This window comes from Typopeltis vanoorti, chromosome 1, assembly GCF_054136105.1.
Source record: "Typopeltis vanoorti isolate ZY-2024b chromosome 1, IOZ_Tvanoo_1.0, whole genome shotgun sequence".
NCBI lineage: Eukaryota > Metazoa > Arthropoda > Arachnida > Uropygi > Thelyphonidae > Typopeltis > Typopeltis vanoorti.
The window spans coordinates 191,218,189-191,245,387 of NC_143549.1; the positions used below are offsets into that span (position 1 = coordinate 191,218,189).

The 27,199-nt window shown below is 36.7% G+C and overlaps 1 protein-coding gene across 3 annotated transcripts in view; it reads left to right on the forward strand.

The window, feature by feature from the left end:
- The first annotated feature begins 4,477 nt into the window (after positions 1 to 4,477).
- LOC150110723 (uncharacterized) overlaps positions 4,478 to 27,199 on the forward strand; it is a 218,339-nt gene continuing 195,617 nt past the window's right edge. For 2 of the 3 annotated variants that reach the window (XM_090395972.1, XM_090395990.1), the window contains exons 1-2: positions 4,478 to 4,592; positions 24,414 to 24,511. In XM_090395972.1, coding sequence (XP_090252098.1) covers positions 24,415 to 24,511 — 97 coding nt within the window. In that variant the 5' untranslated portion in view covers positions 4,478 to 4,592; position 24,414. Of the gene's footprint in view, positions 4,593 to 4,619; positions 4,722 to 24,413; positions 24,512 to 27,199 lie in introns of those variants that run through there. The other variant, XM_090395981.1, reaches the window with a different exon arrangement.

The window sequence follows — 27,199 nt, forward strand, 5'->3', positions numbered from 1 at the left end:
ATTAGGCTATTTATTTAATAGGACATTGATATACAATCTATGAATTCATATTATACAATTCATTTAATAAACTGAAATTACTGAAATTAGTTTTTTCATCAGAATACCAATATTTTTCAACATCCAAGGTGTGTCACCTGAAACCCTCAAGTGTGTCAGTGCTGACGCGTGTCATAGGTTCGCCATCACTGCTCTATAGGGTTTTAGCCCTATCAAGCTTATGGAGATTAAAGGGGAAGTTCACTCTCCACCGGTAGCTAATCAGAGATGCTAGCCCGAGACTATCACACAAATTGGACATAGCATCCGGCGAAGGCAGGTGCCTAACAAGTGCCGCCATTCCGTGGTCCCTAATCATCACACAATGTTTACTGTCTGAAAACAGTGTGGATTACATGGTCGATATTGGACGAAAAAAAAAACAGTTTCAAGGAGGAAAAAACCTCTCGCCGGTGTCAGAGTTTGACTTACTTGGGAAACCGTCGAAAAAGAGGTTTAGTAGAGTTCCTTTAGTCGATGACTAGAATTTAATATTTAGAATTTAATAAGAACATAGCATTCATTTAAAATTTTAAAGATCATTAATGAACTTAGTCAAGAAGAGGTGAATTTAATCCGATTCCTGTTATGCTTAACGTATTTTAGAATCCTTGAATGAATATGTACAAGCACTAACACTTAAAGAAAAACCTTGTTTCTTTAAGCTTTATGGGTTTGCTGCATTTATCTGGACAGAACAACTGGAATGTGAAACATTTGTTGAATAGACATCTTCTGGACACTGTAGTTTTAGCTTGTTCGCAGTAGCAGAGCTAGGCTTCTTGGTGGTCTTTGGAAATTCGTGCCTACGCCCTTTTAGTGTGATAGCTTCCATAATTGGTAAAATATACCATCAATGGCATGCATCTGACACCGACGCTGCTGGCAATTTTCCTATTATCATACCGTTCTCACGCTACTGCTTGTTCGCATGGGGACTGAAGCTGTAAACGTATGCTTGTTGCCAGGGTCGTCGCTTGATTAGATCGCGCCCTGAAACGACAATTCCCCCTTCCAACGACTAACCGCGCTCAAACTTACTTAACTGAGCCATTAGTAGCAGAGGCTCTACCAATCGACCAATGGCCCTTATTAAGCCGGGCCGTGAGGCAGGCTGCCTCTAGGCTACACCCTGTCGACGGTACTGCCTATTGAAAGCTGATCTCGTGCATTAGAAGTTCAAGGTATTACAATAGGTTGTACGATGTGGATAGACCAAATCTGCTTAGAGGTATAAAGAAAGAAATGGATATTCATCACCTGCTCACTTAATGAAATTATTGCCCAATCGAAGTCATGTAGCTTTTTTTAAATAGGTAACAAAAACAATAAAAGATATGAAATTTAGTCTTGTTCAGAGAAGTGCTTTATCTAGTTGATGAAAAATTTTACTTCCCTTTGGGGTATAAAAGGCCTCAGAGTATTTTTAAAAAATATATAAATAATGTATTTCTTGCAAACTTAGTGGAAGTGGCTTATGCGCAGGGCCGTACCTATGCACACTCCTTAAAATTAAGGCTAATTTAAGGACCCCGAAGCACTCTAACGTCTCTGGCTGTACTTGCACTTCTCCCAGCCTTGGGAGAAGTGCAAGTACAGCCATGCATATGCATCCACACGCCAAGCAGAGAAACTTTCTCTAAGCCTTTCCTCGACCAGTTCCCGAGTTAATCAATTTGTGGTTCTGTTAATAGTTCCGGAAACTCAAGAAAATCGATCGTAGAATCTACAATATTGCAAACATTAAATATAGTGTTAGCATTAGGGACCAGGATGTCACTTAAAAGTAGTGATAGTCTTGGGTCAGCTATTTCTGATTGGCTATCGATGGAGGTTGAACTGCCCACTCAGTCTCCAAAAGTTAGATAGGGCTAAAATGGCCTTGCCTATTCATTATTCAATATAATGCAACAAAAGGAGTTAGCGGATTTTTCTAAATAAAATTAAACGAATTAAGTACATATTGATTAATTATTATTGTTTGTTATTATTTATTTTTTTATGCAAACATATATTTCGATTTACCATTTATGTTTTGATATCATATCTAATGGTAACAGGACGTTTACGTATTGCTCTTATTTAAAATAAAAAAAAAATCAGCTAATGACTTTTTATTCCCGTATATATAGGAGTAGGCGATCGCGCGTAGTTTGAATTATGGTTTTCAAGATGGCGGAAGATGAATACCGGCATAATGGTTGTTGTTGCGAAGAATGTTTTTGATTTCAGTGGTGATTAGTGAGTTTTAGATTTTGTGAATCTTCTTTGATAGCGGAATACAAGGTAAGACTTTAATTTTTTTTTATCATCTGACCACAACCCAATCCTGATCAAACTTGGCACGCTAGACCAACTGGTCCCCCCAACACAGCTTCATATCATGGGATAGGCTAGCCAAAATCCTACCAGAATAAATTGGCCCTATACCCATCGTCCACAAAAAAAAAAAAAAAAAAAAAGAAATAGATGAAGCAGTAAGCAATCTAACAAACCAAATCAAAAAAGCACTAGAAGCAGTCACCAAAACCACAACCAATCACCCAACCAGACGGCTCCCAGAAAACATCATGGACCTCATCAGAACAAAAAAACAAAGCTAGGAAAAGATACCACAACACAAGAGCCCCACAGGACAAGAAAACACTGAATAACTTGAACAACCAAGGTAGAAAAGCACTTCAAAACCACAGGAATCAGAATTGGGACAATAAACTGTCATCACTCAACCCAGAAGATCACACAATATGGAAATTTCTGAAGATCCTGCGCACCAAACACAACCCTTAACTCCCCCCATGCAAACTGCACATGGAATGGCGCACACTGATAAAGAAAAAGCAGAAGCAATAGCAGAAAACCTAGAAAAACAATGCAGCCCATCATATGACAACATAAACCTCACCCACATATATAAAGTCCACCAGCAGGTCAAGCGTACCTTAAGAAAGACCTCAGACAAACCAGACAGCATCACCCCCACTACTCCAAAGGAAATAACCAACATCATAAAACATCTAAACAACAAAAAAGCTCCAGGTCCAGATGGATTTACAAACAGAATCATCAAACTACTTCCTCGAAAGGCTATTGTGTACCTGGTTAACATAACCAATGCAATACTGAGGATACAACACTTACCCACTGCATGGAAAACAGCCGACATCATACCAATAAAAAAGCCAGGAAACAATCCACAACTCCCACAAAGCTACCATCCAATAAGCCTGCTTTCCAACCTAGGAAAGATTGCTGAAAAAATCATCCTCTCAAGACTAGAAGAAAAATCAGATCAATTAGGAATAATTCCAAACGAACAATTTGGCTTCCACCGTGTACGCAGCACAGTGCAACAAATACACCGACTACACAGCTGCAGTCTTTCTGGATATTGCCAAGGCCTTTGACAAGGTATGGCATTAAGGATTACTCTACAAACTCATTCAGGCCAACATTCCAACAAACCTTACCCATCTAATAAAATCATACCTCACTGACAGATCCATGCAGATAAAAATAAATGGCACCATCTCAACTAGGCGCGAAATCTTGGCAGGAGTACCACAGGGATCCCTGTTAGCTCCTTTACTTTTCACAATCTATGTGGCTGACATTCCACAGAACCTGAGTACTACCATCACAGCCCTATATGCTGATGACACAGCTATAATGACAAGATCTTTCCACCCACACCTGGCGATCAGTCGTCTCCAGGACACCATTACAAAGCTAGAGAAATGGTTCTTGGACTGGAGGATACAAGTAAACTAAACCCCATCAAAAGCTCAGCTATACTATTCACCAGACGCAATGCCTTCATCCAAGATGATATTCAACTCCTCGGAAAAAGATACCATTGGAGTTCAGCTAGACAAAAAGCTAAATTTCAACAGCCACATCAAGCTCATAGGCACAAAGACATCCAGAACCATAGCCCAACTCTATCCCCTGATCATCCGCAGCAGCAAATTGGATATACGCAACAAGCTGCTACTATATCAGATGGTAATAACACCAGTAATCACATATGCATCCCCAGTATGGAGTCACACATCCAAATCTAACATCCTGAAACTACAGAGGATACAAAACAAAAGCCTGCGGATGATCTTGGACGTCCCATGGTTCGTCAGAAATACGCAGATCCACAGAGAAACCGGAACCCCAGACATCCATTCTCTCCTTCATGACCATGCGGAAAAGTTCTTCAGCAAGGCACACTCTCATCCCAACCCACTAATCAGACAAGCTTCCAGTTATAGTGAACATGACTATCACAAACATAAAAGACCCAAGGCAATCCAGCTCTCAGCAGAACAGAGCTAACTCCATAGTTCACAAAGTGCGAGCATAAGGCTCACAATCTCCCCCCCCCCCCCCCGCATCAAGCTTCTCGACACAGACAAAGGGGAAAGCAAAAAGTATTTTATGCTTCACCCAGCAAGCCAGTGACGTTGTTGTTGTTGCGCGTAGTTTGATTTCTAAAAAGAACAGAAATCATAGAGTGAGCTGTGGCGGAAAGCGAAATTAGGAGAAATTTGTGTATTTTTGAGGTATAAAGTATAATAATGTTTTAAATAATATTATATAAGTTAATAATTCAATGAAAGATGCCAAAGATGTAATTTTGTCAAATTTTTGCTGTTGTCAAGATTGTTTCTTGAAAACCAGTTACTTATTAGGTATAGTTTCTGAGAAAATTCCCATGCTACTCATAAACTATTATTATAATTACGGCTATTTATAATTACGTTCCTTATAATTATGTGACCAGTTACTTATAATTACGTGATTCATGCAAGGAGTCTATGGACTTTATTTGTGAGCGTACATGTAGTCGCTACTAAACGCAATTCATCGTTTACGTAATTAATTTTAATACACTAATATTAATATCATAAACGGTAATACGGAAATGAAAAAGTACTTTTTTAAAACTATAAATCGAGCTCTTGCTTTTGATGTGCTCTATACCAGTGTAAAACTGCAATTATTACGTGTTTAAAGATGCATATAGCATTTCAGTTTTAGCTAGTGTATGAAAGCACGAGAACTACATTTTTTGCTAATTTTGAAGTTAGTAAACATTTCGGTCGACCCTTCATGAAACTTCTATTAATAAATATAAATTACTCAATAGATTTAAAGAGGCAGGACTAGCACTACTTCAGTTTAAAGAAACGATGCTTGAATCTTCTGCATATGTATTGTTAAATTCCGGAGTTTGATAGTAACTTCTTTAACTTGTAACAGCTAGGACAACGAAAATCAATATATACACACATATCTCAATCGTAATTTATAGTATGTACATATTCTTATTTCATCAAACCCATGAAGCTCCCACTACCACAATGCCTTTCATATCCTTTGTTTTTTTACTAAGGTCATTGGTTCAAAAAACCACTCAGTTGGCTCATTCACCATTTGCCACCCCAAAATATAATATTCAAATTGCCACCACTTGTGCTTGCTCATTTTTCTGAGCAAGAAAAATGAGCAAGCACATTTTTCTTGCTCATTTTTCATCTCTTGATAGGAAAGGAAAGAACCCCTTGTTCTTTCCTTTCCTATCAAGTATTGCTACCTGTCTGGGTTTTAGATGTTATATCCTGAACACAGTTTCAGTAATTTTCCTGGATAAGATGGTGTGGCTAGATTAAATTTATTTTATTTTGTTTCTTTCTTTTTAAATTAAAAAATGTTTGTGATTAATTGAACTACTTACATTTTATTGTGTCATTGCACACTCCACTTTAAATACAGTTTTGCCATACACTTAACTATTAATGCATCTGTGGTTATGGTGTCTCTGTAACATAATGTTTTTGTAAAAAACTTTTAAAAAACATCCCTCCCCTCTAAATTCTACTTTTTTATGTTTGAGTAAAATGAAAAATGAAAAAGGTTTTTTGAACTGTGAAAAAGCATTTGACAAAGTTAAAAGAAACATATTATTTAACATATTAAAAGAAAGACAAATACCAAATAATATCCTAAAAGCTATCACAAGTATATATGAAAATAATCAAATACAAATAAGATTAAATCACGAACTATCATATACAAGAGAGATAAACCAAGGGGTCCGACAGGGATGTCCCCTCTCAGCAACCCTTTTAATATCTACTTAAATGAAATAATAATAATAAAATGGAGTAAAAATTTACATCAAGGAATTAAACTTTCACCTACAGTTAACTTAAACACTCTCCTCTTTGCAGACGACCAAATAATAATTACAAATTCTGAAGATAACTTACAGAAAGCTATTTTAAATCTAAATGAGATATCCAAAGATTATGGTATGATAATATCAATGGAAAAATCAAAAACTATGGCCTTTAAAGGACAAGATCCAGCAAGAACTAAAATAGTAATAGATAACAAGATCGTAGATCAATGGAAAAATCAAAAACTATGGCCTTTAAAGGACAAGATCCAGCAAGAACTAAAATAGTAATAGATAACAAGATCGTAGAACAGGTGAATTCATTTAACTACCTAGGATGTATGATCACTTATGAAAATGAAAAAGATATAAACATAAAATTTGCAAAATATTTAAAAATAACAGGTGTAATTAACTCTATATTTAAACCAAACCTAGTCCAAAAACAAACCAGACTAAAAGTATACAATACATTAGCCCTACCAGTCTTAATGTATGGAAGCAAAATCTGGACAATAAAACAAAAAAGACAAATAAAGATTAACAACAGCAGAAATGAAGTTTATGAGAAAAAAACTGCAAAGTATACCCTATTTGATCACAAAAGAAACAAAGAAATTATGAAAGAATTAAACCAAGAACCAGTAATAGAAAAAATTAAAAAATATAAAGATAAATGGATGGAACACGTTCGAAGAATGGAAACAGAAAGATTACTAAAACAAGCCTTAAAGTACAAGCCATTAGGAAAAAGAAAACCAGGACGTCCTCTTAAATGATTCAACAATGACTTCTAAGGCCGGAACAGAAAAGGATTTAGGCCTAGCATGGCCTAAATCCTTGATACGTATGATGATGATGAGTAAAATGAAAAAAGTGGCAACTCTTCTCTAACTGTATTGAAAAAAAAAGTCCTGCAAATGTCCTATAAAGTCCTTTTAGTGGTAGTTATACGCTTTTATTATATATATATATTTATATGAGGGGGGTTCTGGAAAGTTCTGATAACACGTAGAACAAAAATTAATTAATTTTGTCTTCATATATATCTTAAAAGAACAAATTATTACAATTTGACTTTTTTTATTTATTTATTCGCGGGGTTCCTCCCATTCCTCGACTGCTCCTAGAACTGGTTGATCTCTCCTAATGAGGGATTAAGTATGTATTTTTGTTTGTTCACGGGTTTGGTTTGCCTGCTTGAAAACCCCCAGATAAACTGGAGGGGGGGGGGAATCCTGCTATCCACTCCCAAGACTGGCTAACTTGGCTATGGCTGACGAAGATCCTTGAGCTCCTCACCTCATCAATGGGAGTTGAACCTAGGACACTCCTTCCCCAGGCATATGGTTGCGAAGTGCATAGCCAGGCTATGCGTGGTTAGCATAGACTAACCGCATGGACATTATAATTTGATGAAACATGGGGGGTTACAGGGTTTTAAGATATGTTCATTCTTGTGGTTATATCAGTTGCTTTGAAATAATTTTTTTGTTCTAAGTGTTTATCAGAATTTTCTAGACCCTCCATCCTTGTGTGTGTTTGTGTATATATATTTTTAACCTTTTTCACTTCTTTTTAAACCACAAACCCTTAGTCTGGCCATATAGTTGAGTATGCTAATATCATCTTGTTTGTCCATCTCTGAAATTCTCCTTGCCCCTTTCTCATCTCTCCCACAAAACCCAAGCCATGGCTATGAAATCTCAGTACAGTGGCCACATCACAGCTCTATAATGAGGGATAATACCCTCCATGTGCCTACTCATCTGCATCTTTCTCATTGTTGCAGTAATCCTTAGGCTTTACTACTTTGGCAGTCCCTTGAACCTCATTTTGTTATCATCTGTCACTCCCAGATTCCTAGCTTTATCAGTTATGTGTAGTGTAGCAATATTCAGTGTGATATGCATAATAATAATAATAATCAGCTAATGCCTTTTATTCCCTTATAGGGAGTAGGCAATGTCTTATTGTTGTGTCTGCAATTCAAAATACATAACCTCACACTTTTCAGTATAAAACTAGCATCATATATAAAACAGGGAAATGAATAAATAAATTATCATTTTTCTACTCCCCCTTTTTTTATATGAATTTCACTCATGAGAGAGTGCAAAACATTGCAGCCTCTCATGAAGAGCTGTTTTACAAAGTTACCACAATGTATTATATGGACAAGTATTTGAGGAGAAAGTATGAACGAACCTGTTGATTGGATGTTTGAATGGCTGAAGGAAATAGTTCTTATGGAAAACAATTTGAGGAAGGCTGTTTTAAAAAATGGAAACATATTGAAGGATGAGTTTTTGAAAATTTAAGCCTGAACTGTATGAATATTGATCAGCAGCTATTGATGTTTTTGCATAAAGAAAAGTGGAGGAATGATGGTAGCCAGTTTGGTGGAATGGCATTCATGAAAATATCTAGAAGTCACAATATCAGTGTATTCAAACCCATCTACAGGTACTCTGTCAGTCTCATTTGCTGTTGCCCTTCCCATTTTAATGTCATCAGCCAATAATTCTTTTTAAACATGTTATTATTTATTATATTTTTCATCACAATTTTAATAATATTACAACTGAATTCTCCTTGACTTCTCCATATTACTTTCTGATATATAATTAGGCTGATGACACAGATAAAAGAATATGTGTCATCAGCCTAATTCAACTTCATTTGTCTCAGTTCATTCACTATCCTTCGATGTAATAACTTGTTAGGTGTCTTTACAAGTCCATCTGCATCATGTAACCTTTCATTTGACTACTCAAGGGATATTCTTTGTTACTTATATTGCTTATATTTGTTATATGTTAATATCTTATATATGTTACTTATAAAATATTCTTATGTATAAGAATATTTTTGTCCTATTTCCAATTCCTTGGTAGTAGTTTCCCAGGCTGAGAAATTTTATTTATTATTATTTTTTAATATCTGTCTAGCTTATATTTGTCTAGCCCATCTGTCTAGCTTACATTAGAATAAGCTAGACAGATGGGCAAATGAATGGGGGTTATTATTTTTTACAAGAAATTCGAAAATCGGACTCTTCTAACGACGTTAACATGGAAAGAATGTGTGTTATATGAAATAACACATATTCGAAAATTGGACTCTTCTAACGACGTTAACATGGAAAGAATATGTGTTATATGAAATAACACATATTATTATTTTTTACAAGAATTTCGAAAATCGGACTCTTCTAACGACGTTAACATGGAAAGAATATCATGTACAGCTAGACTTGTCTTTGTTTGCGGATGATGAGAAGCTGGGAAGGGTTATTAGCAATAGTGCAGATGTGGTAGCCTTGCAAGAGGATTTGAATAAGCTAGACAGATGGGCAAATGAATGGGGGTGTCGGTTTAATGCAGCAAAATGTATGGTCTTGAGGTTTGGGACACATCGATGGGACATTGCATACTGTATTGGAAGAGCTATACTGGAGGAAGTAGGGGAGACAAGAGATCTGTGGTTGATGATTGATAGAAACCTGAAATTTAGGGGGACATATTGCAAAGGTGGTGAGGATTGCTGCTGTAATGAGAGGGACACTGACCTGCAGAGATAAGAGTTATCATTCCATAGTATAAGACTCTGATCAGACCACACTTAGACTATTGTTCTGAGATTTGGTCCCCAGGATTTGAAGGGGATATATTAACTGTGGAAAGGGTACAAAGGCAGATAACAAAGATGGTTTCAGGACTGTACAATGTTAGTTATGAGGATTGGCTGAGGGAATGTGGACTGCAGAGTTTGGGATTAGAAGGAGAGGTGATATGATTGAGACTTTTAAACTGTTGAGAGGTGGTTACAGGGTGGACACTGGGGAGTTCTTTCGCTTGGTTGAACAGCGGGAAGGAGTGATGACAAGAAGCCATCCCTGGAAGTTATGAAAGGAAACTGTGAGCAAGAGGGTGAGAAATGGTTTCTTTGCATGGAGGGTGGTTGAACCATGGGATGCATTGTGCATTGCCTGATAGTGGTGAGAGGTAGAACAGTCGATGAGTTTAAGGAGTTGTATGATAGACATTGTGTTTTCTAGGAGGGGACCCCTCCCACAATGAGTCTTTTAACTCCATGGAGGCCTGAATAATAATAATAAGGAATAAGACAGGACTCTATTTGTCACATTAAAGTCAGTTATCTACCACCCCCCCCCCCCAGCCTCCTAGACTGAAGAATATCAAGAAAATTGGTGTTTAAGGCATTATTTATGGGAAAACCACGATCTGATTTTCCCTTTCAGTCGTTTCCGACCATAGGTGACTTTGTAGGTATTGCCCACCAAGTATTCCTGGTGAGATTTTTACATGGTAGTTCACCATTGCTCACCCAAACCCCCCCAATTTTATCTGGGCTCAGTACCGGCATATGGCTGGGACGTATTCATGGCTGTAATCCATGTGTGTTCACGGGGATGGTTTGCCTGATCTTGGGATCAAAAAACCCGAGTTTCCTGGGTGAACCCCCCCCCACACCTCCATATGAGACCGGCTGACTCACCTTTAGTTGAAAGAGACTAGATAAAGGTTCCTCACATCAATGACGGGAATCGAACCCAGGTCTTTCTGACCAAAGGGCTTCGTCTATACTGACTCAGCTATGGAGGCTCTGGAAAACCACTTGTTAGTTTATACTAAAAACTGGGTCAATTCCTAATGCAAGACCTGACATTCACAAAACCATGTCATCTTTCAAAGAGTGTCATCTTCCTGCCCACCCATTTCAGCATGTGGACCTTAACCAACTGCATGGTTACTGACTGGTCTATGATTTATGAAAAGTGTCTTTCATAGAATATATTTGTCCATCCATTCCTGAATTTGACCATTCAAGGGATATTCTTTGTCTTCCATTTGTTACTTATATTGCTTATATTTGTTATATATGTTAACATGTTATATATGTTACTTATATTTGTTACTAATAAAATATTCTTATGTATAAGAATATTTTTGTCCTATTTCCAATTCCTTGGTAGTAGTGCCCAGGCTGAGAATATTTTATTTATTATTTTTTGTACAAGAAATAAGACAGAACTCTGTTGCATTGAAGTCAGTTGTCTTCCCTCACCCCACCAACCTCAAATGATTATTCACTACAAGGATTGTCACATGAATAGAAGAGAAATGAAATGTACTTTCTCTCATCTTCAATATCTTCACTTAGAGGTAGTCATTAAGGTATAAGAGGAATGAAGGTGAAAATGCAGAGCTCTGAGCACCCCAGCATTAATAGTGTAATCCTAAATTAACTAATAGAGTATTTTAGTTAAAGAAAGGAGACCATCCATCATTTAGAGCATGTAGCAAATGACCAGAAAGGAGGTGATCTAGTTGAAAACAGCAGAAGGCAGTCTATAAGATGGTAGTTTGGTAAATAGGTTGTCAAATCCAATGAGATGCAGGCTTTCTCTAAGCCTGTGTCCAAAGGTGAGTAGGGTTGGAAAGGTTGGTAGGGTAAGAAATCTGCTGTAGATCAAGAGTGGTGAAATCCGTAGTGATAGTTACTGATTAATTGGTCACCTTCCAGATGGTGAAAAAAGGGATTGTTAATCACTTTCTCATTATTTTTTAGAGAACTTAAGGATAATTGCAATGGGATATCAGTTTGATGGCCGACTATGATCTTTCATTTTGTATATGTTGGGGGGGGGGATGGGCAGAATATTTACTTGCTTCCATTCTACACGGTAGATGTTGGATAAGTGTGATAAAGAAGATACAGGATGGATGTTAATTCTTGCAGACACTTGTTGGTATTTAAGCTATTTAGGAATTGTTGCTGTTTAGGAATGCTGGTAGCATTTAGGTTATGGTCTGCAATCCTATTTTTATATAATTTTTTGACCAATATAAGTTTTTGAGTCCACCCACTGTGAAGTTTAGTTATTTCTATCCTTGCAAAAAACTTCACTGCATGCTTCTCTGGCTGAATTAGTTTACCTAGGTAAACAAATTAGTTTACCTAGTCTCCAAAGTTTGATTCTTGTTTTCAAACTTTTCAGATTTTTCTTTTTAATATATTTTTATCTTAAAACTAAATGGTGATCACTTCCTATTTCAGATCCTTATATACTCTTGTCCTGTCCTGAACAAGTGTGAAGATATTGTTATCAAGAATAATGTGCTCAGTAATTCTTTTCTCATTTTGTCTTCTCTCCATTTGTGCACATATCTATTTGAACATAATGACTAGTCCTTATCCTGAGCAAAAATGCAGACACTTGACATTATTATAGTTAAGTTATGATCTTTGCTCTTTCCTCCATTTCTCAAACTGTTTCATTTCTAGCATTCATTTTCTGCTTCTATTTAGATCTCTGACAAGAAGAACCAGCTTTTTTTCTTTGCATTAGCTGTCTTCTCGAATGACTTGAAAAATTCTGCAAAAGTGGAGAAATTTTTCAAGCTTCTCATTAGAGAAGGGGTATTCTCTGAAAACATATGCACAAATAAGTCTGATTGTTCAATTCCTCATTTTGAAATTTGCTCACATCTCTACTTGAAATTGTCTGCTATTCGAGAATTTAGCATTTAATATTATAGCTACTCTTTCCTTTTCCTGATCACTATTGTCTCCCTGATCACTATGGGACACCTGTTTGTGGTGGAGGGGGGGGACCTCCTAGTGATGGCACTGGCCCTTTTCATTCTTCCTCTTTTTCTTTGCTTTTCTTCCTGTATTCTTTGTTCTACTTCTCCTTAGTCTTTTTCACCATCCTTTTTTCCAGACCACCATCACTGGGATCCAATGCCTTGCTGCTGTGTTTGCCATGCGGTGTGACCCGTGGACATCCGGAAAGGGGGGATCTTGGTAGTCTTGCACTACTTTGGGCCCTGCTTTGGCAAGCCTACCTGTCCTGGATGGCCCAGCTAGGATCAGTCGGTTAGTGGGCTTGCCTGCAAGGGTCAACGGTGTTGTAAGTCTCTCACCCCATGGTCTGGGATCATGATCCTAGGCTTGTTGTAGTGCTGGTATATCATCCGGGATAGCCCTGGCATTCTACTCCTAAGTGCTGTTATTGCTTGCCAGGCAGTGGGCGTCCATGTGTGGCTCAATAGTGGGTGGGGAGCTCTGGCACCAAACCAAAAACTTCTTGAGCATGGATCCTTCATCCTGAAATGTTTCAGCGACCTTAACAAAGTCCCAACCAAGTACTGATGCCGTAGATACAGCATATGGAAACAGAAGTAATGTCCTTGTGGAAACATTGTGAATTTCTCAGAATGTCAGCAGCATTCTGAGAAACTACTGAGAGCATCAACAATGGGTGGAATAAAAATTACAGTCCCCCCTGTCATGCCTCTACACTTAATTCCTGTAGAGGAGTGATATCAGAACGGGATCTCTTTGATGTTCCTGATGAGTAAAAATGTTCAGAACTTAAAGATCAAGGAGTGACAAGTGTGAGGCGCATCCTGATATGTAGGGATGGTCGCCTAATTCCAACCAAGAACATCATCCTTACTTTTGATACACCTAAGCCTTTAACATCTGTAAAAACAGGGCATCTCAGCTGTCCTGTTAGAATGTACATCCCTAACCCACTGAGATGCTTTAAATGTCAGAGATATGGACATGCCCAAACTGCGTGTTGTGGTTCTACTACAATACGCAGTAGAACCACATTGCTCAGTGTGGTAGTAAAGAGCATGATAACAAATCTTGCTGTGCAATAAAGCTAAATGTGTCAACTGTCAGGGAGATCATCCAGCTTACTCTTGTGCACGTCAGAAATGGAAAGATGAAAAAGAAATGCACCTTATGATCACAAGTACTTCTCTGTTGAGTGCATCAATCACATGGCCTATGGCCTACTTCAGAGAAAACTCCATAAATGATCCCACTCGATGAAAACCCACTTGTGAAAAAAATTATGGCAGAGATATCACTTAAAGATAAACCACCAGATACTCTCACAGAAAAAATGGATGCTTCAGTACCCAGTGAAAGTAACCTAAACTTACCAACTGACTCTAACACATCAGACGTATTTAATACTCTACCAGAGGAAGAGATGGACACTGACTGTCCATACTTCCCCAAAACAATTGATAAATATAAATATGACAAAGGTAAGTCTTCAACCTCCCGAAAACCAGACAAGTCTATAAAACCAAAACAATAGGAAAATTTGTACAATGGAACTGTCGTGGATTTTGCCAGAATATCGATGATATCAAGATTTTGTTGCAGAAACACAAATCTTTCTGTCTACAGGAAATGTACTTAAGACCAATGAGGATCTTACCTTTAGGAATTGCACTATTGTACGCAAAGATAAAACTGGAGGTGGTCCTGCTCATTGAGTAGCTATCCTAGTGGGCAGTCATGTTCTTTTCCATCAGGTCCAGCTTAATACTTCTCTGGAAGCAGTAGCGATTCACTTCTCTGTGGGATTTCTTATTACAGTATGTTCAATTTATTTATCACCAAGTGAGTTAAATGAAATTGATCGTGATAACCTTATCTCACAACTGCCTGAACCCATACTTTTGATGGATGATTTAATGGTCACAATACTCTATGGAGAGTGCTAACACTAATAAACTCAATACTTTCTTCCATATGCCTACCCGTTCGTATTCTGCAATTGATCTTACAATCTGCTCTCCTTCCATTCTTCCACTGCTCACATGGAATGTTGAAGAGAACATATATGGAAGTGATCACTTTCCTGTTCTCTGCACAATGTCTTCACAGGAACCATGTTCACACACACACACACACACACACTGATACCTGTATGGAAAATGGACCAGGCTGACTGGAACACTTTCTCTCATCTTGCAAAATTTAATGCTGATGCCATCAAACGCCTATCAATGAAGCTGTAAAATATATAACAGAGTGCATTGTCCAGGCAGCAACAGCCTCCACCCCAAACATTTCATCTCGGTTTCCATTCTTCCAAAGCCTTGGTGGAACCCAGAATGTTAGACAGCCAAAAAAAATCAACACAGAGCATGGGATATATTTCATAGATATCCCACCACATCAAACCTTATAGCTTTCAAGCGTGCTCGAGCCAAAGCACGCTATGTGAGGTGTCAGAGTCAAAAACAATCATGGATTCAATTTACTACATCAATTAATCAAATGACCAGTCCAAAAATTTTATGGGATAAAATCCAGAAAATGAAAGGCAGATATAGAACACATTGTTTGTCTACCTTAGACCATAATGGAAGTGTTATTGCTTATCCTATTGCAGACACTCTGGGAGAAAATTTTGCCAGAATCTCAGCAACAGCTTGATATCCTCCTGAATTTTTAATTCAGAAAGAACAGATTCAGATTCAGAGAGAAACAAATTCTAAACCAATGTTCTTGAGCCATACAATCAGCCATTTGTTAAGGAGGAGCTAAATAGAGCTCTCCTACTAGAGATTCCTAGTGCAGTAGGGCCTGATGACATCCATTACAAAATGATAAAACATCTACCATCATCCTCTATGGATCTCCTTCTCTTATTATACAACAGAATACTTGCAGAGTAAGAATTTCTAAATTCTTGGCATAAGTCAATTGTCATTGCTATCTTAAAACCAGGAAAAGATCCAACACAAGTAAATAATTATCGACCCATTGCTCAGACCAGCTGTCTTTGTAAGATACTAGAGAAAATGGTTAATGCCAGACTGCTCTGGTATTTAGAAAGCAACAATCTTCTCTCCAATACACAATATGTGTTCCGTAGACATCGCTCAATTTTAGACCATTTGGTTTGTTTAGAAACTTGTATAAATGATGCATTTCTGAAGCAAGAACACCTTGTTTCATTTTTTTTTTTTTTGACATGGAAAAAGCTTATGACACAGACATGGAGATATGGCATATTAAAACAGCTCTTTAACCTGGGTCTTAAAGGACACCTTCCTGTATTTATTAAAAACTTTCTTTCCAGGCGAATTTTCCAAGTCAGAGTGGGAAATACGCTATATCGATCATATCATCAGGAACAGGATGTTCCCCAAGGCTCTGCCTTAAGTCTGACAGTTTTCGCTGTTAAAATTAACTCAATCACAGAACAGCCTCCTCCCACTGTAGACAATGCCCTATATGTTGATGACTTCACAATTTACTGCCACTACTGTAACATGAGAGTAATTAAAGACAACTTCAGCAAGCAATTGATCATGTTTCTCTGTGGGCTCTTAGTAAGGTTTAGGTTTTCAACCGAAAAAAGTGTCGGTGTATACTTCTGTCGAAAACGCATTCTTCACCTAGATCCTGAATTAAGAATTGGATGCACTATTATTTCAGTAGCTACAGAAGCCAAGTTCTTAGGACTGATCTTTGATAGTAAACTTGCATTTCTAGCACACATTCGTCAACTAAGAGAAAAATGCAAGAAAACATTGAACCTTCTTCGCACTATCCTCTACTTAGTAGATTGCTGATCAAGCTTCATTGCTCCATCTTTATCATGCACTTATACGTTCAAAGCTGGATTACGGGTATCAAGTCTATGGTTCTGCAACAGAGAGTAACCTGTAATGGTTGGATCCATCACAGGTTACTCCATCCATCATCAGGGTATACGGATAGCTACTGGTGCCTTTTGCACATCACCAACTCAGTCTTTATGTTGAAGCAAATGAACCAGCTCTATCACTTCGACGGAAACAGTTGTCTCTTGATTATGCCCTAAAGATAGTCTCTCTCTCAGATCATCCTACATGGACTAGTCTCTTTTCTCTGCACTGGGAAGCTCAATACCACACACTTCAAACTGCCATACATTCTTTTGACATGCGTGTTAAAGAGACTCTGCACGCTCTTGGTATAAATGTTGACAACATTGCCTACACTAAACTTAACAGCGTCCCTACATGGCAGGTTTGCACACCATCCCGCAACCTCTCACTTTGTCAGCTACAGAAATCTGATACTCCATCTGTCTACCTCCAATTGTTTAATGCACACAGAGCAGCACACTGATTTCTTGCCTATTTATACTGATGGTTCAAGAACTAATACCTTTGTTGGCTGTGCTACTGTGTTTCCTGACATTATCTCCAACCAGATCCCACCTGATTGCAGTAATTATACAGTAGAGTTACATGCCATTCAGCTTGCACTTGTTCATATAAAAGAAAACTGCTACCAAAAGTGTATAATTTATACAGACTCATTGAGTTCTTTACAGGCCATCTCCTCTCCTATGTATAATCTACATCCAGTACTTTGAGGTGTTACACTTGGTTCACAAAATTAAAATCCTTAATTTTGATGTGCAGTGTGCTGGATTCCTGGCCACATTGGAATTAAGTGAAATGAGGCTGCAGATGCAGCTGCTAAATCAGCTCAAACGTTCTTCACGTACTATTTGACAGTACCATATACAGACTACAGACAGTTTATATGATCAATGCTAATTGATCAATGGCAGTCATCATGGTAGAAAGCATTAACAATTTATATGACATTAAACCTGAAATTAAGCATTGGCATTCCAGTCAATGAATAAAGCAAAGAGAGGAAGTTGTTCTCACTAGGCTCCTCATAGGTAACAGTCATTTTACACATTCTAGTTTACTGAGAGCTTATGACCCTCTCATGTGTGAAAAGTGCAATACCCATCTCACTATTTATCATATACTGGTAGAGTGAGGAATTGCATGAGAGAGGAATGAAATTTCTGCCTTCCTGGCCAGGCCATATACACTCAGGCAGATGCTGACAGGCTCGGGCATTGCCCGATGTTTTTAATTTTTTACAAAGAATTAATTTATACAAATACATTTGACTGTAATTTTGTTTATATGTAAATACTGTATTGCTTCACTTAACTTTTGTATGTATATATTACAAAATATGTAATGTTTTGTTATGTATATGTGCAGGAGTTGAGTACTAATGTATATATTATTCATCATCATCATCATACATATCAAGGATTTAGGCCTAGTATATGTATGAATAGTATGGCCTGTTCCGGCTTTAGAAGTCATCGTTGAATCGTTTAAGAGGACGTCCTGGTTTTCTTTTTCCTAATGGCTTGTACTTTAAGGCTTGTTTTGGTAGTCTTTCTGTTTTCATTCTTTGAACGTGTTCCATCCATTTATGTTTATATTTTTTAATTTTTTCTATTACTGGTTCTTGGTCTAATTCTTTCATGATATCTTCGTTTCTTTTGTGATCAAATAGGGTATACTTTGCAGTTTTTCTCATAAACTTCATTTCTGCTGTTGTTAATCTTTGTTTGTCTTTTTGTTTTATTGTCCAGATTTCGCTTCCATACATTAAGACCGATAGGGCTAATGTATTATATACTTTTAGCCTGGTTTTTTTTTGAACTAGGTTTGGTTTAAATATAGGGTTAATTACTCCTGTTATTTTAAAATATTTTGCAATTTTTATGTTTATATCTTTTTCATTTTCATAAGTGATCATACATCCTAGGTAGTTAAATGAATTCACCTGTTCTAAGATCTTGTTATCTATTACTATTTTAGTTCTTGCTGGATCTTGTCCTTTAAAGGCCATAGTTTTTGATTTTTCCGTTGATGTTATCATACCATAATCTTTGGATGTCTCATTTAGATGTAAAATAGCTTTCTGTAAGTTATCTTTAGAATTTGTAATTATTATTTGGTCGTCTGCAAAGAGGAGAGTGTTTAAGTTAACTGTAGGTGAAAGTTTAATTCCTTGATGTAAATTTTTACTCCATTTTATTATTATTTCATTAATTTAATATATATATAAGTATATATTATATAATAATATAATATTATATAAATAATATAAGTATTATATAATTCATTAATTTAATTTCTGACCAATTGTATTTCTGTAGCCTTGTAATTTTGTTAATATGTAAATTCCACACTGCTAACCTTAATTTTTATGCATACATATTGTATAATTTCAAAGCCATCAAAGGCTTGAAATGTGGAAAGGCAGCAGGAGTAGATGATATTCGACCAGAAATGCTGAAGTATGGTATTTTAAGAGTCTTACAGTGGCTGCGCTGCATAGGTCAGAAAGCCTGGACAGAGGGACGAATTCCCGATGATTGGAGTAGAGCTCTCATAGTACCCATATATAAAAAGAGAAATAAAACTGAATCTGAGAATTACAGAGGTATTTCCTTACTGAGTGTTCCTGGCAAGATCTATGCAAGTATACTTGAGAAACAGTTGAGAAGAATTGTGGAAGAAAAGCTTGGTGAAGAACAAGCTGGATTCAAGCCAAATAGAGGCTGTCAGGATCAGATCTTCACTTTACGAGAAATAGCCGAGAAAGCATGGGAATATAACAAAGATCTGTATTTAAGTTTTGTCGCTTTGGAAAAGGCATATGACAAGGTGCCAAGAGAGAAGCTATTCAATACGCTGCAGTTATATGGTGTCAATGGGGCATTATATCAAGCAATACTTAAGTCTTTATTTGAGTTGTAAGTCAGCAGTTAGAATTGAAGGAAGTACAGGAAGATGGTTTAATGTTAAATCTGGTGTGAGACAAGGATGTACATTATCCCCTCTGTTATTCATTATCTATATGGATCACATTATGAAGGAAAGTGGTATTAAACATGATATCAAAATTGGAGATGTTAATGTCAGCTCTTTGCTTTATGTGGATGATGTTATACTTCTAAATAAATCCGCTACAAGTCTGCAAGATTCTCTGACTAAATTGAATAGCTGTTGTAATAGATATGGTATGAAGGTCAGCAATAAAAAGACAAAGACAATGAAAATAGGCAGAATCATTGAAAATGTCAACTGTGTTGTGAATGGAGAACCTGTGGAAAGTAAAACATTTCAGCTACTTAGGCACGATTGTTACTGAAGATGGTAAATTAAATATAGAAATCACTGGTAATTAATTTACGGAATTGACAACGCATATAAAGTAAATTAATTAAAGATAACTTTAATGAATCACTTCTATATTTCGGCAATGTCACATTGCCATCTTCGGGAACATAAAGATATGGTATGTGCACTAAGGAACTAACAAAGCAAATGAGGAAGAAAATAAGAACTAATTTTGTTCCTAAAGTCCTAATGGTGCCCTCTTGCGGGCTAATTTAGTAGTCTTGGCAGTTGGGCTGAAGTTCTCAAAATGAAAGTCTCCCAAATTTGGGGCAGTTTCATGCACCCAAATTTGTTGAGGTTAGGAACGTTTTTTAGAGCTGCTGAAGATTCTTTGAATAGTCTTTCGTATTTAAACTTGCTGCGATGGATTATTTTTGTCTTCTTCCAACGAATTTTATGGTGGGTATCTAAGGCATGGTCTGCCAGCCCAGAGCGGCTGTACTGGTGAAACCGGATGTAGTCTTGGTGTTCTGAAATCCTGATCTTTGTTGTTCTGCCTGTTTGGCCAAAGTAGGACAATTTGCAGCTGCAAGGGACCTGGTATACACCAGGTAGGTCTAGGGGAAGTGGTTGGTCTTTGGTAGAGCGGATAAGGGATGCCAACTTTTTATATGGTCTGTAACAAGAAGTAAGGTCATATTTTTTGAGGATATTAGTTATTTTTTCAGAGGTGCCCTGGATGTAGGGGATAGTGATAGACTTGGTGTAGTCTTTATTGTGGAGGGGGGGAGGGGGGTTGTGGTTTATAGGTTTTAGTATTTTTTGGATTTTTTTGGGGTTGTAGCCATTGGCTAAGAAAGTGTTGAGGATGTGGTTTAGTTCCATAGTCAGGGCCTTGTCATCTGAGCAGATTAATTTTGCCCTGTTATATAGTGTTTTTATCACCCCATATTGTTGTGAGGGGGGGTGGGGTGGGATTGCTGGTGAATGTATCTGCCAGTGTGGGTGGGTTTTCTGTAAACAGAGAAAACCAAAGTTCCATCAAGCTGGCGGGTGATTAAAGTGTCTAGGAAGGGGAGAGTGTTGTTTTCCTCTTTTTCTAAGGTGAACTGGACTCTGGGATGTTGGTTGTTTAAGTGTGTTAGGAAGGGGTGGAGTGTATCTGAGCCATGTGGCCAAATAGCAAACACATCATCCACATAACGAAGCCAAATAGTGGGTTTTTGTGGGGCGGAGTTTAAGGCTTTCTATTCAAATGTCTCCATAAAGAAATTGGCCAAGGGTGGGGAAAGTGGTCAACCCATGGCTGTGGTGAAGTGGTGAAGCCATGGGTTGACCACTTTCCCCACCCTTGGCCAATTTCTTTATGGAGACATTTGAAGAGAAAGCCTTAAACTCCGCCCCACAAAAACCCACTATTTGGCTTCATTATGTGGATGATGTGTTTGCTATTTGGCCACATGGCTCAGATACACTCCACTCCTTCCTAACACACTTAAACAACCAACATCCCAGAGTCCAGTTCACCTTAGAAAAAGAGGAAAACAACACCCTCCCCTTCCTAGACACTTTAATCACCCGCCAGCTTGATGGAACTTTGGTTTTCTCTGTTTACAGAAAACCTACCCACACTGGCAGATACATTCACCAGCAATCCCACCCCACCCCCCCTCACAACAATATGGGGTGATAAAAACACTATATAACAGGGCAAAATTAATCTGCTCAGATGACAAGGCCCTGACTATGGAACTAAACCACATCCTCAACACTTTCTTAGCCAATGGCTACAATCCCAAAAAAATCCAAAAAATACTAAACCTATAAACCACAACCCCCCTCCCCCCCTCCACAATAAAGACTACACCAAGTCTATCACTATCCCCTACATCCAGGGCACCTCTGAAAAAATAACTAATATCCTCAAAAAATATGACCTTACTTCTTGTTACAGACCATATAAAAAGTTGGCATCCCTTATCCGCTCTACCAAAGACCAACCACTTCCCCTAGACCTACCTGGTGTATACCAGGTCCCTTGCAGCTGCAAATTGTCCTACTTTGGCCAAACAGGCAGAACAACAAATATCAGGATTTCAGAACACCAAGACTACATCCGGTTTCACCAGTACAGCCGCTCTGGGCTGGCAGACCATGCCTTAGATACCCACCATAAAATTCGTTTGAAGAAGACAAAAATAATCCATCGCAGCAAGTTTAAATACGAAAGACTATTCAAAGAATCTTCAGCAGCTCTAAAAAACGTTCCTAACCTCAACAAATTTGGGTGCATGAAACTGCCCCAAATTTGGGAGACTTTCATTTTGAGAACTTCAGCCCAACTGCCAAGACTACCAAATTAGCCCGCAAGAGGGCACCATTAGAACTTTAGGAACAAAATTAGTTCTTATTTTCTTCCTCATTTGCTTTGTTAGTTCCTTAGTGCACATACCATATCTTTATGTTCCCAAAGATGGCAATGTGACATTGCCGAAATATAGAAGTGATTCATTAAAGTTATCTTTAATTAATTTACTTTATATGCGTTGTCAATTCCGTAAATTAATTACCAGTGATGTCTAACCAACGTATAAGTCTTACTACTAAATATAGAAATAGACAACAGAATTAGCAAAGCTGGTATGGTGGGAAGTCAATTGAATAAATTCATATGGAATAAGAGAGAAATTAGTCGGAACACTAAATTAGCTGTATATATACAAGACAGTGTTCAAACCAGTTTTAACTTATGGATCCGAGAGCTGGGTCAGAAGTAAAAACACTTGACCAAAGACTAGAGACTGCAGGTATGAGAGTCCTGAGAAAGATTAGAGGCGTGAACAGATGGCATCAATGGCAATATCATATTAAAAACGAGGATATTAGGAGAGAACTTGACATTGTCAGCATCCAGGAATGCGTTAGCAGAGCTAATCTCAGGTGGTATGGTCACTTAAACAGAATGGGCGTAGAAAGATTAGCAAAACAAGTGTTCTCTACCAGGTTGGCAGCGCAAAACAACTCAGAGGAAGACCAAGATATAGGTGGATTAATTCGGTACAAAGTGTCTTAGACGATAGAAATATAATATCTGATCATGTTGGAGTCTTGACAAGTAACAGACTGATTTGGAGGAAAATTGTAGATAGGAAGTTAGTAATGATGTAATTTTTTTCATGTAGTACTATCATATCCTGTACACCCCTTGAGGGTTGATGGCAGGAATTTGATGATGATCATATTGTATAATAATTCCTCTTTAACTATGTATTACTGTAATAACATTTGTTTCTAATCTTATATGTAGATACTGCATTCCTTGGCTGGGTGTTGTATATGCATTTTGTTTATTAACTTGTATTGTTGTCTAATTACTGCCTTAAATGCTGCAGTAATTTTGTTTATATATTTAGATACTGCATTGCCCAGCTTAACTTTTGCACATACATATTATTTACTATTTTTTTATTATTATTTATATTATATTATATACATAATATTTACTACAGCAATACTAATTATGTATTGCTGTAGGACACCTTGTATATTTGTGTAACCTTCTTGTACTGTTGTTTATATGTAGATACCACATTGCCAAATTTTATTTTTATGCATGCATGTTGTATAATAATTCCGTTTGTCTATTTGTGTATGACTGTAAAAACATCTATTATGATTTTAACTATATGTAAATACTGCATTCCTTGGCTTGGTGTCTTGTACATACATTTTGTTTATTTAACTTGTATTCTTGACAACTTTTGTACTACTGTAACCTTTAACCTTGTGTGTTGCGGTGCCTTCTGCAGCAATTCTGTTTCTATGTAGATGCTACTTTGTGGAACCTAATTTTTGTACAGGCATATTGTTTACAATTTTCTTTAACTGCTTATGGATAGTTGTAACCTTAGTATGGCACAGTATGACCTTTCATAGTTTTTGTGGGAAAGAAACTATAAACCAAATCACTATTGTCTGAAGGTATTTCTTCTGCTTTGTTTTCATTGTGGTAATGCTAATTAGGTCCATATAGTACTTTTCTAATTCTTCTGCCAGTTTCACTTCTATGCTGTTGATGTTTTTTATGTTATAGTGGTCATCTTCAGTTCTCCAGATGTTGAGTTTATTTCAGCAGTTGACTTTTCATTCTTTGTTATGGTTGAAGTTTTAAAATATCCAAATTATGATCATTTTCAAATTTTTTACATACTGAGATTGAACATAAATTAACAGATTAAAATAAAATGTAAGAAATATCAGTGTTTATTAATATTTTTAAAAGTAGATTAATTTATATAATGAAAAAACAAATGCATGATACTATGATAATTTTTAATGTTTAATCCTTTATGAAGGTTAAGTTTTTCTTTTTTTGGAAAACTAATATTAGTTCTTAATTTTTTGCTTCATAGAATGCCACGTCACTCAAAGTCTGCAACAAAAAGAAGAAAATCAAGTTTTAAATGTGGAAGGAAGACAAATGAAGGTTTAAATTTCAATCTGATTTCAGGTATTGTTCGAATGTTTCTAAATAGCATACAGTGCACTTGTAATCATGTACTTTTACTTCCCTTTATATTAGCTGAGCCCTTACACTTCACCGAGGCAAACTTATACTGCCAGCGAGTCATTTCAGGGTATTTACTTGAGTATTTGGTGCTGGTGCTTTTGTTACAGTGTAGAATTGTGAGCAAACTCTTATTGGAAATTGTAACCATTTGTATGCAAATAGATTGTCTGAAGGATTGAGGAGTATCCGAGAAATTGTCTTCATTCCTCAATAATTTCACTCTGTCTATTTAGTCTCTTGTGGCAGGAGTCGATTGACTTATTGAACTTGCTCTTCATTGTAGCATCTAACAATAGAATTTAATAATATTTTTAAAATGTAACAATATTTGGCCTATTACAATATCTTACAATAGAATTTAACAATATCTGGCCATTATTTTGTGGCCAGATATTATTAAAATGCAGTATGGACTGTCGAGGGAAGTAAAAAAAAAGTAATCTGGAGGTGTACATTGATGAAAATGCACATAAAACATCTTTCAAACATCCTCTATCTATTGGTGAAGAAATCATCAAAATCGGTCAATTCATTCTTGATTATAAGCAAACGCCGAAAATGGACTTTGTTTTCTATGTAGATTAGCTGAGCGCTTCACCGAGGTGAACTTAGGCTGCCAGTGGTTCACTTTAATGTATTTACTTGAGTATTTGGTTCTGATGCTTTTGTCATGGTGTAGAATTGTGAGCATTATAACACTTCTTTGTAAACAACATTTGAAGTTTTATCATCCTCGACAAAAATAATTAAATTCTCAAGACTGCTAACTCAAGAACATGCTACATATAACTGCCTGTGTCCAAAACAATGAGGAAAAAAATTACCTACTAAAATTATAAAACCTACTAAATTATAATTTATAATAAATTATAAATTATAATTTATTATAAATAGTAATTAAAATTTATATTAATATTAAAAAAATATTATAAATAATAAAACCTACTGATAAACACTGACGAAATTCGATAATAATATAATGATAGTAATAATAACACAGGCCTGTGATGGATCAGTTGTCTGAGAAATAATAATTGATTCTTATAGATTTTTAGGTGCTGAGATCTGAAAAAATAGTAAAAATCACCCACCAATTTTACCCGATTTCTAATTTTATCGTTTTTATTAGTAGTATTTGGATTTAAATTCAACACATTGGTATTTATTTTCATTCTCCTTTATTTACAGCTAATTAGTTGTATAAGTGCTTTTTGAAGTGCCTTTTTATGGCAAATAAAGAAATGTCCACGAAACTACTCATTCTTAAGATATGAGAGGGGTGGAGGAATGCAGATGAAAGTGCAAGTGGCTACTTTGAATCTGATTCACCGAGATAATGGATGACTTTCCTGTTGTCACAGACACATTTTCCTGTGTGATTCTTTAGTTGAACTTTAGTCGTTGACTACTAAGGTTATCATATTTCTGAAAGTTGGCATATTTTCTAAGTTAGTGTGAAAATTTAATTTAATGTGTTTGCAGGTTTTTAATGTTTTTTCGTAGTATCGTGTAATAGTGTTGATGTCATTTGTTAAAATTCATTTAACTGTGTTTCAAATGATGTTTGTAATGGCTTCAAGAGGTTGCAAAAATTCACCTAACATTTTCTGCTACATGTGTGGGGAGTTAGTGGTAAAAAAAAAACAACGAAGAAACATTACAGATTTCATGAAAAAGTGTACTGTGCATATTTTGGGATGAAACTTGGTGACTTAGATAAGCCGTGGGTGCTGCATATAGTATGTTCCATTTGTGTAGAAGAACTTAGGTGGTCGAAGGGAGGACAAAAATCTTTCTGTTTCGGAATTCCCATGGTATGGCAGGAACACCACAACCATACTGATGATTGTTACTTCTGTTCTTTGAATGTTCGAGGTTTTAATGTGAAAAATAAAGACATTTCCTATTCTAATTTACCATCTGCAATATGCCCAGTGGAAAATGGTCCTGAAATACCCTTGCCAACATCTCCACAAATTTTAGAAAAACCACTCAGCAGAGATTCAAACGAAGAAGTTGAAGATTTCAATGATGACAAATACAAAGATAGTGGACCACCTGGACTTTTTTCACAGACCGATTTAAACGACTTGGTCAGAGATTTGGGTCATCCTAAGGAATCTGCAGAACTGCTGGGCTCAAGACTAAACGAAAAGAATTTGTTAGCCCCTGGCACTTCTTTGTCGTGGTTTAGATATAGAGAGAGAGATTTAATTCGTCATTTTTCAGAGGAAGTGATTTAGTTTACTGTAGCGATATTCCCGGACTGATAAGCAAATTCAACGTAAAATATGAAGTCATCGATTTGAGGTTGTTTATCGATTTCTCAAAAGAAGCCTCAGAGCTATTGCTTCTCCATAATTACGATAAGTATGCTTCAGTACCAGTGCCACCTTCCGTGCATTTGAAAGAATGATATGAAAATTTATCCTTCATTCTCAGCAAACTTAAGTGCAATGATGATGATCATCATCATCAAATTCCTGCCATGTACCCTCAAGGGGTGTACAGGATATGATAGTACTACATGACAAAAATTACATCATTACTAACTTCCTATCTACAATTTTCCTCTAAATCACTCTGTTACTTGTCAAGACTCCAACATTATCAGATCTTATATTTCTA